This window comes from Megalobrama amblycephala, linkage group LG17, assembly GCF_018812025.1.
Source record: "Megalobrama amblycephala isolate DHTTF-2021 linkage group LG17, ASM1881202v1, whole genome shotgun sequence".
Lineage (NCBI taxonomy): Eukaryota > Metazoa > Chordata > Actinopteri > Cypriniformes > Xenocyprididae > Megalobrama > Megalobrama amblycephala.
Genome location: NC_063060.1, coordinates 11,356,172 through 11,367,579, shown reverse-complemented (window position 1 = coordinate 11,367,579; position 11,408 = coordinate 11,356,172). Strand labels below are relative to the sequence as shown.

The following is an 11,408-nucleotide window of genomic DNA, read 5'->3' as shown; positions in this document are numbered from 1 at the left end:
CCTGTCCAAAAACTACAATAAATCAGGATTGACTATAGGTGGGCTACAAATAGCCGGTCTGACTACGAGCTAAATTGTGGCTACGCACAGCCTACACAATATAACATGTCAAAGATGTGAAACCAAACACCTTGTAATCACTGTTGACTTCACTTATATGATGCAATATCATACAACTCGCAAGTTATTTTGGCAAAAACGACATGTAACCAAATGAAAGATTATTTTGGCTAAAAGTGGGTTACACATAGCCGGACTATATCGGGTCTATAGTTAACCGAGACGGTGAAATGACAGCTATTGCTTGCTGGGTTGATCGATGCATCGATCCATATCGATGTATCGTTACACCCCTATAAAATATTGTTAATAATATAGGTTGTTTTATAGGTTTATAGAGTCAAATTGACAGTGGTTTAACTTGTTTTATTAACAAAGTTTGTTTGTAACATTTAGAATGTTTATAAAGAAACTGAACTGAAATGATCTACCCAATAATCTCGAGAGAAGGCCTAAACTCAAAGCTGACTCACCTACGGTTTCTCAACAGTTTTTCGCATCTCTCCACCACCACATTTTACAGGTTTGGAAAAAAATATGATCATTTTGTGTGAACTATCCCTAGTATAAATGTTTCTACTAATATTTAACCTTAGTGCACTGATAGCTGCATTAATATTAACCATATAAACAACAAACAGCGAGAAAAAAAAAAAAAAAAACTATTAAATTTTTTAAATAATCATTTATTTAATTTTTTTTTATTATTAGTGATGCACCAATTTTGAATATGCCAATAGAAGCAAATTGGCTGATTCTGATAATAGTTGCAGATTTTTTTTCAAGCAAATTTATTTGTTGTTTATTTGTTCAAAAAATATGTGTAGCTCTTTGTTATTAGAGGCAAACACTGGATTTTTATCACAATCCCAACAAAGATGTTACGAACATGAGCATGATCAGTTGTTTTTCATTTAAATTACTGTATAATTTCAAGATTAACAGCAAAAACAGCATGGTCTGATTTTAGCTTTGTGAAATTATGCTGCATAACAAAACGCAATCAGCAGAATGAAATGCAGATGAAATGCAGATTCACTCTTGACAGTAGGTGGCGCTTATGGAAGAGCAGTGATAGAGCGTTTCCATGGTTACCACTATATACAAAGCAGCGCTGCGCTGGAGATGAGAGGAAAAGCCATCAAAACTTTTCTGAAGACAGTTCCCTTCAGAGATACATTCATATCAAACCCAATTTAATATTTATATTATTCTTCCTATATTTTGCGAACAGTGAGCTTGCGCATGGTGCAGCATTTTCTCTGCTGGTGCGTCTGTTCTCCTCTTTGTGTCAGCGCCTGCCTGTGTTAACGTCCTGTTGACAGGCTTAGTAAATATTTCCTGACATTTTGGGAAATTATTAGAAAGCAGTTTGTTTGCAAGCCAGGAATAAAGATAGACCAAAAAAAAAAAAACTTTGGATTTATGACCAGTGGACTACTGCATCACTATTTTGATACATCTGTACCATGGTACTGTACCATGCACAAGCTCACAAAGACCTATTTTTGATCATGAACTCGCGTACGCGCCATATATTTGGAATGAATTATTAAGATTTAAAGTTTGTCTGTAAAGTACACCAAGAAATTGGCTTTATAAAACATTATTTAACGTATGATTAAGTGGATGTTTATTCTATGAGGATTTTGTGTTATTTTTCAAAGACCTAATAAATTCTTATAAATATTAAACGTAGGCTATGATAACCATACAACGTACTAGTAAATAGGAAAATAAGGAGTAAATGAGGAAAATAACATTTTCGAAGACCAAGAGCTTAGGCCGATGTGCATTATGCCTAGCTGTTTTCCCGTCCTTTTTTTTTTTTTTTTTTTTTTGCGTGCGATTGCATGTCTGCCATCTCAAGGTTGCTATCTGAGGCTGCGCACATAAACAGAGTCGGAGAATCATCAACAATTGGCTCGTTGGTTAAAAATCCTCAAACAGCTTACGTTAATAGCCTATTAAATTAAATAAATGACATTAAAATTCAAAGTATCACTTTGGTAATCTAAAATACTTTTTGAATAACTGTAATTTGATTACCATCTATTTAAAATGTAACTGTAACAAAATAGTTACTCAAAACTCCAGTAGGGGTAAAATCTTTGCGTGGCAGGGGCAGCTGCCACTGAGACCTGTCACTCGACCTGTCACCGCTATGTGCGCCTGTCACTCGACCTGCCACCGCTGCCACTCGACCTGTCACCAGCTAATGTGCGCCTGTCACTCGACCTGCCACTGATAAACGCGCCTGTCTCTCGATCTGCCACCGCTGCCACTCGACCTGTCACAGATAAACGCGCCTGTCACTCGACCTGCCACTGATAAACGCGCCTGTCTCTCGACCTGCCACTGATAAACGCGCCTGTCTCTCGATCTGCCACCGCTGCCACTCGACCTGTCACAGATAAACGCGCCTGTCTCTCGACCTGCCACGGCTTTACGCGCCTGTCACTCGACCTGCCACTGATAAACGCGCCTGTCTCTCGATCTACCACCGCTGCCACTCGACCTGTCACAGATAAACGCGCCTGTCACTCGACCTGCCACGGATATACGCGCCTGTCACTCGACCTGACACTGATAAACGCGCCTGTCTCTCGATCTACCACCGCTGCCACTCGACCTGTCACAGATAAACGCGCCTGTCTCTCGACCTGCCACGGCTTTACGCGCCTGCCACTCAACCTGCCACTGATAAACGCGCCTGTCTCTCGATCTACCACCGCTGCCACTCGACCTGCCACGGATATACGCGCCTGTCACTCGAGCTGACACTGATAAACGCGCCTGTCTCTCGATCTACCACCGCTGCCACTCGACCTGTCACAGATAAACGCGCCTGTCTCTCGACCTGCCACGGCTTTACGCGCCTGCCACTCAACCTGCCACTGATAAACGCGCCTGTCTCTCGATCTACCACCGCTGCCACTCGACCTGCCACGGATATACGCGCCTGTCACTCGAGCTGACACTGATAAACGCGCCTGTCTCTCGATCTACCACCGCTGCCACTCGACCTGTCACAGATAAACGCGCCTGTCTCTCGACCTGCCACTGATAAACGCGCCTGTCTCTCGATTTACCACCGCTGCCACTCGACCTGTCACAGATAAACGCGCCTGCCACTCGACCTGCCACGGCTATACGCGCCCTGCCCCGCTTTCAGCCACGGCTATTCGCGCCTGCCCCGCGACCTGCCACGGCTATACGCGCCTGTCACTCGACCTGCCACGGCTATACGCGCCTGCCCCGCGACCTGCCACGGCTATACGCGCCTGTGACTCGACCTGCCACGGCTATACGCGCCTGCCCCGCGACCTGCCACGGCTATACGTGCCTGTGACTCGACCTGCCACGGCTATACGTGCCTGTGACTCGACCTGCCACGGATATACGCGCCTGTCACTCGACCTGCCACGGCTATACGCGCCTTCCCCTTAAATAATATATTTATTAATATATTTCACTACAGATTACACTCGACCTGTCACAGATAAACGCGCCTGCCACGGCTATACGGGCCTGCCCCGCGTTCTGCCACGGCTATTCGCGCCTGCCCCGCGACCTGCCACGGCTATACGCGCCTGTCACTCGACCTGCCACGGTTATACCCGGCTGCCCCGCGACCTGCCACGGCTATACGTGCCTGTGACTCGACCTGCCACGGATATACGCGCCTGTCACTCGACCTGCCACGGCTATACGCGCCTTCCCCGTAAATAATATATTTATTAATATATTTCACTACAGATTACACTCGACCTGTCACAGATAAACGCGCCTGCCACGGCTATACGCGCCTGTCACTCGACCTGCCACGGTTATACCCGGCTGCCCTGCGACCTGCCACGGCTATTCGCGCCTGTCACTCGACCTGTCACGGATACCCTGGAGAAAAAAAAAATACACTTCTAATATACTTAAAGTGCTCTATTTTCGCGCACTAATTTAGTACTTAACATAGGCTACTAAAAATTCTTCTTTAGTACTTCTTAAGATAATCTTAAAAGCATCTAAGTCCACTCAAGTGTGCTATTTTGAGACACCATGAACTAGAGACTGACCACAAGAAAAATAATGGATATATACCGTTATCAGCATATTATGTTGAAATTCATCTCTGAGAGAAAATGGTCTGATAATGCAGCGTCAGACAGCTCCGTCACTTTTTACTTTCACTTTGAATAGCCCATAGCGACCAAGCTTTCACCGGCATAACTCTTGCGCAAAGCTTGCACGTTGCTTCTTGTGTGATATCCATTGGCTCCGCGTTTTGGTTTAAAACGGAAAGATTTACAATATTGTGACGTATCTCTCTTTTTAAAAATTCATTTATGGTTAATGCACGCTCGAGAAGTCGATTGTTTCCGACAGCGCCGACTTGAAGTAGTCGATCTCTCGACTACTCGACTAGTCTATGCAAGCCCTAAGTGGTAACCGGGGCACAGATGTAACACTGTGTTATGGATTTGAGTATATTGAAAATTATGTTACGTTACTCTGTGCGTTCGGCCGGTGGCTGTTATGAGACACTCGTTTGAGACACTGCAGTAAGATAGATCGATTTAAGACTATCATATTAAATGTTGGATGGCTTGTGTTGATAAATGGCATGCAATTAATTTTAAAACGTATTGTATGATAGAAAATTCTGTATTAGCCTACTGTTACTATAAATAAAGCTGCATCTGATTATGCTATGTTAGCTACTTGACAAAATAGTGTTTTTCTCTGAGGCATGGTAAAGCATGGTACTCGCAAAAAAATAAAGAAAATTAGATTTATTTTAAACAATAAGACTAAACGTGTTGAGCTATATAACAATAATTAGTTTTCTGTCTATAAAGGGTTAAAAGTGTGTTCTGAATGAATCCTATGATCTATCAAAAAGGGGTTAAAACCTTTCTAACGAGAAAGGCCACAGCAAGACCTCTCCTTTATGCATGAATGTAACCAGGTGAGGTCCTCAATATAGTAGGTGGCGGTATGCACCTTTAACGATGGTCTGTAACCCGCCATAAATCCAGAAGAAGAAGAAGAAGAAGAAGAAGGTTTGACATGTGGTTTGAGAACTCCAAATAGATCGCTTCCTCAATGTGTGATAACATCCTGTTACTCCCTACCTCCGTTAACAACAATTATTGGCGCCTTCCAACAGACGAAATGATTGACAAAACTTTGCTATGTTCTCACTTCATTTCATATGAATTTTCTGGTAATTGAACTACATTTATTTAAAACAACGACCTACATATGGAGATTCTGGACGCTGAAAGTGAGTAGACAAGTTATGCAGACACAGTACATTCTACTGAACATTCTAGGGTTTGGTACCGAACTACCGATTCACATTAAATCAATCGGTGCCAAATTTCGGTAATGTTACCTGAGAACGCATTTGTGCGCCAGAGTAAGCTACGTAAGACATTGAGAGACACCGTCACCCATGCAACTTGTTCAAACACAACACACAGGGCAGTGGCAAATCGAAAAGTGTGGTTACATTTCACAAAACTAGATGAAGACAACGCTTTTTGCAATGTCATTTCAATTCTCCGCTGTAATGCGATCTCATGATCCCTGAATTAATCTGGATTAGAGTTATGTGGATTTGGATATCAGGTTTTGCTATCCAGAATCGGGTCAGTTTTTCTTTTGTGCTAGATATTACAAGCAAAACTGCCCCTAAAGGGACATGGTGATGGAAAAAAAAAAAGAGTTTTGAGGTTAAACTTTTTTTGAGACAAAAAACATTTGTGAGAGAATGCAAAAAAACATGGAAAGATAATTGTTCCTCCCATCTCCTTCCCTTTAGGGGCTCTGTAGCTCAGGGTTGCCAGGTTTTCACAACAAAACCCACCAAATTGATACTCAGCGTCCCATAATGAAATAGATCTTTAGTGGCTGTTTGAACACTTGAATGCGTTTTTTGACTGCCTCTGGAAGTGGTCAAAAGTGGATATTTTACACCCCATTTACAATTTAGTGTCATCCAATTGTGATCCAATTGACCAAAACGCATCTCAATACCACGTGTAAACAGGGCCAGAGATTTTGTGGGTCCGGTGACATGCATGCATTCATTGACTCATTTCTTGGTCAATCCTATTTGATTCATTTGGATTTTGAGACTTTCATTTCGCCGGTTTAGCCTTGCACGATCCAAGTACACCTGGCTGCAGCCTGCAGATCGGGGTGGGCTGCACCTGGGGCAGGGTGGGGCTGCACCTGCACGTGTCACTCTGCCCCATACTTAATCTGAAGAATGACGCGTAGCCATGGAAACAGGAAATGTTCTAAAATAATGGTCGCGTACAAAAACTGCTAGAATAATATTTAATTTATATATAATACATTCTAATGCAAAGTTATATAATTGCACTTTTATTTTCTCTGTTTAAATGCTGTTATTTGATGTTATGTTTTTAAAATGTGATGTTAATAAAATAAATGTTAACATATTTTTACAGTTAAACTTTAAGCCTAGTTTATTATCATTTTGTTGGGGTGATTGGGGAGCCTAATGTCTGCTTATAATTTATTACTTTAACACTTAAAGGGTTAGTTCACCCAAAAATTTAAATTCTGTCATTTATTACTTACCCTCATGTCGCTCCACACCCATAAGACCTTCGTTCATTTAACCATTTAACCAGCACTTTCAAGACATCCATAAAATAGTCCACATGACTACAGTGGTTCAACCTTAATTTTATGATGCGACAAGAACTCTTTTTGTGCTCAAAATCAAAACAAAAATAGGACTTTATTCAACAATTTCTTCTCTTAGTGTCATTCTACTATTCTGTTTACGTTCAGCGCTTCCAGGTTCTATGTCAGAATGCCAGCTCAGTATTGGCCGACGTTGTTGGTGAGTCAAATGCTGAGTCAGGAGCCGGCCAATAATGAGTTGGTGTTCTGATGTAGAACCTGGAAGCGCTGAACGTAAACAGAGTAGGAGAATCGGACAGAAGAGAAGATTTTTTTTAAATAAATTAATGCATGATAAAAATGGATCATCGGTTTTAAACAAACTTGTGTAGTTCATGCATTTTGAGTGCTGCAATAGGGAGGCTACCTGAGAAATCCCAAAATCATTTGTAATTAATGACATTTTTTAAAGGAAAAAAAAAACCAAACATTTTTGGACCCTTACAGTTTTTTTCAATTGCTAACATACTTTTGTCCATTCTGTAGTCACATTTTCAAAACTCTAAACACATTTAGCAAAACATTCGTCTGTTGTGATCATATCATTAACACAATTCATGTCATTTTCACACAAAATGCAGTCAATTAACAAATTTCTTAAATGCTTAAATTTTCTTTTCATATAAGCTTACCCCATACCAAAATCATGTATCTTTCTCATCTTATTTGCAAATGCTTACACACAGCAAGTCAGAAATGAAGACCCAATGTTCCAATAATTAAATATAGGATAAAACCTGTACTTTTGCATCAACAGCAGCTCAAAAGTATTGAAAAAATATATAAAACAAATACTGAAACAATTGATAAGCATTTTTAATTAGCAGATCGCTGAAATATTGAGAAATAGCAGATTCCAGTCTCAGTTGGAGGCACAGTCAGGTGTTGAATTTATTTCCATTACATGGACACACAGTATAATAGGACTCTGAATCGGATTTGTTCCATGTGGATGAAGAACAACACAGAGGAGCAGAGAGAAAATAATATCTGGGTGAGGGAGAGGAATAGATGAAGGAGGAGAGGAGAAGTTGGATCAGGACAAGGGAGAAGAAGAGGTATGGGAGAGGAGGAAGAATGTGTGCTGGATTGTGCATCTCTGTTTTTTCCACTTCCACTTACATGTGGAACCTATGAAAGCTTATTTCTGCCATGAATAGAAAATAAAAAAAGGTAATTATGTCTTTTTATCTCCCAATTCTGACTTTTTTAAACTCAATTCCTATAGTTTATATATCACAATTCTGAGGGAAAAAAGTCAGAATTGTGAGATGTAAAATCACATTTGCAAAATAAAAAATAAATAAATAAAAAAATAGAATTGTGAGATAAAAAAATCGCAATTACCTTTTATACTTTTTTATTCTGTGGCGAAAAAAAAAAAAAAAAAAAAAAGCTTCAACACTAACCAAAGGCCATGTATGTTGGATTTGTTGTTGATCAATGGCAGCAATTTCATGTTTTCATTTCAGTAAAAGCTTCATGTAAAGCTTTTACTACAACAATTCCACTACCACTGTTCCATATATGCAGAATATGTGGTCTGTGTAGGGCACCAACTAACAATTGGACACCATCCCACCCTCTATGAGGGCACTATCAACTCCACACACCCACCTCCAGAAAGAGATTTCAACCAAGGGACCAACTGAAGTCCTGCATAGGAGACTCATTTGACCAGTAGCTGCCCTGAGCAATTCTGTTACTTTCTTCTTCCTTTTTCTACTGCACATTCTATAAAATAATAACTCACTTCTGTTGCCAAGAATGCACACATTAAACACTCAACCAAAAATGGAGAATGGCTTACATGCATTATACTTTTACTGCAGTAAAAGGAAACGGAATTCTAAAAACAATGGATTTCATATTTTCTGCAGGTAGAACTGAAACATTACAAGAAATGCAGTTTTCATAATGCCATCAACTGTTAGTATTTTGACGGTCATTGCACTTTGATTGACTATATGTTCATGGTGGATAGAAAACTAGTGCTATGTTTTGACAGAACGACTCGATTTTGAATCGGGTTTGCTGTGTTTTCATAGAGTTAGTATGTGTTGAAAAAGGTTTTTAGCATTTTGAAATGTACAGTTTGTGTTTATATAACAAAATATGGTTTTGGGCAGAAAATTAACTATTTGGCTAATTGTGTGATGTATGTGTGTTGTTGTGTTAAGAGTTTAGAAAAAGTACTTTCAGTATTGCTAAACGCTTGTTAGCAATTGAAAAAAACTGTAATAAAAAGTAAAAATATGATAATCTTTTGCTTGTTGAAACTATGTTCAGATATTCATGTTGACCTTTCAGAGGACTGTTGGGAGATTAAGAGAAAGAGAAAACATGAAGAACATCAGGAGTCAGCAGATGCAGATGGTATGTGCTTTTTGTTTTTAGGTATAAAATGGAATCAATATTATAACAGTTAAAGTTAATAAATGTAATTTACAGTACTATATTGCATTCTGTTTAATATTTCTTTGCTTATTGTCATGTAGTAAAAATAGAACTACAACATAGACATTAATGTTGCTGAACATTAGAGTTGTTAATTTTAAAGATATACTGTAGTTCACCCAAAAATTAACATTCAGCCATCTACTCCCACTGGTGTTGTTCTACCGCGCTTCCTTTTTAAATTACTCCTGTATTGGTCCTAAAAAAAAAAACATAAAAGAAACATATAAAAGGGTATATGGCATTAGAACACCACCAGGGAATGAATGTTCATTTTTTTGGTGAGCCATCCATTTAATGATAAACCTTTCATAAATTGAAAAATGATTTCCTAAAAAGTGGTTAGAAATTTCTATCCTCTTCTGAAAATTTGTGGAAACACAATAGTGGATTTTTTTTTTTTTTTTGCTTTTGCTTTTGGAGGCAACAAATATATATATATATATATACAGTATATATATATATATATATATATATATATATATATATATATATATATATATATATATATATATATATATATATTCATTATTAGTTATGATTCACACATACAGTGAACCAAAGTAAGCAATTAAATTAAATCGGTATTGGATTGCCTTGTCTTAGATTGCTTCATACTTCACTCTAAGTACATCTGATACGAACTCTTAATTCTTTTCAAGTCCGGCATACCAAATCAAGGACAACTAGACCTACGTCCACCATGAAAGTAAGAAGGGCTGAAACTGAAGTAAGTGTAATGAAAGTGTGTTTTCCATAATAACACTCTGAGACACTGTGGACTTCAGGCGTCTTTCTTTTCAACCACTCTTATGTGTCTGTTACATAACAATTGACAGTTGGAACATGAAGTGAAAGAGAGACAATTTACTAAATCAGACTTTATGCTAATATTTCATTTTATCTGAATAAGGGTCTTGTTTAATAACAGTGCTTCTTCTTTCAAAAATGTCAGTAGAGGGGACAAAAAAATTAAAAGAAGAATTAAATAAATCAGCAAATGGAGAGAGTAGATTCTTCGCCACACTCTTTCTTAATTACAGTGCTGTAAACAAGAAAATTCTACTTTTTTTCATTTTAAACATGTATTTCAACATATAATACTGTATTGTAACTTTACATGGAGAATATTGATGGGTGGAACACATGTTTGTCTGTAAAAGAATAATTACACTGCTACCAGTAGGAGCCGGACCTTGACTTGGCAATGCTAAAAAGCACCTCTTCTTTCTTCTGAGCCATTCTTTGTGGATTTTCTTGAATGCTTTTGTGTAATGTTGAAAAGATCACTTACAGTTCAGCTAATTTATTTATTTATTTGCATGTGGTCTCGCATTCTCCTCAAGCACTCTATGGTATGTGGAGTTCATTCTGACTTTATAATGGCAAGTTTGCTGGGCACTACAGCAGCAACACTGTGCTTCAAAGTTGTGAGGTTCTTTTTGCCAAACATGACATTTATAACTGTGGCAAAATGAATCCCTTCATTGTTCCAGAAATTTGTAGGTTAGTTTTGGAGAAAACAGTTCTTTGCTGAACTCCCATTTAGACTAGATTTGTGTACTAATTGCAATTCTATCAAATGGTACACCTGAATCTAATTTTCAATATATATATTTTTTGAAGCCGCCTGTTTTCTCTACTGAATTTGGAAGTTTACCCAGCCAGACAGGTAGGCAAATTTTCACATTAAAAATAAGACCCCTGCTGTGATTGCCAAAAATATAAATAAATTTCAGTATTTTAGATGCAAATCACCAATTAAAAAATTCAAAATCCATGACTTTGTTTAGACTGCATGTAAATCTGATCTTTAGGACTGATTGTCCCCATTTTGATTATGTAAATGATGATATTGGATACATTCCACATGACAGCAAGATTCTTTATATCATGCAACATAAAGAACAGCCATCAGTGTCTGAAGTGTATGTCTGAAACTGCTGATTAATAAATATATATTAAAGAGGCCAACAGAGATGAAAGGGCCCTCGCAACTGTGCCACCACCACCCAGTGGCTTTAGGAAGAAATAGCACGGTCAGTCATTTGTATTTGCAACACTTCCTGCTACCAGCAGGTGGCGATATGACCAAGTTAATTTTGGCATGTTGTAGATGTCTTCAGGTCAGTACACTTGTCAAACATGTGAAGTTTGAGGCAGATTGGACA

At 38.7% G+C, this 11,408-nt stretch overlaps 1 protein-coding gene across 1 annotated transcript in view; it reads left to right on the top strand.

Annotated features, from left to right (window-relative positions):
- Positions 1-5,115: 5,115 nt before the first annotated feature.
- Positions 5,116-11,408, top strand: part of LOC125250275 (NACHT, LRR and PYD domains-containing protein 1 homolog) — a 30,872-nt gene continuing 24,579 nt past the window's right edge. The window contains exons 1-4 of the mRNA XM_048162767.1: positions 5,116-5,344; positions 9,091-9,156; positions 9,900-9,967; positions 10,864-10,909. Coding sequence (XP_048018724.1) covers positions 5,323-5,344; positions 9,091-9,156; positions 9,900-9,967; positions 10,864-10,909 — 202 coding nt within the window. The 5' untranslated portion in view covers positions 5,116-5,322. The remainder of the gene's footprint in view (positions 5,345-9,090; positions 9,157-9,899; positions 9,968-10,863; positions 10,910-11,408) is intronic.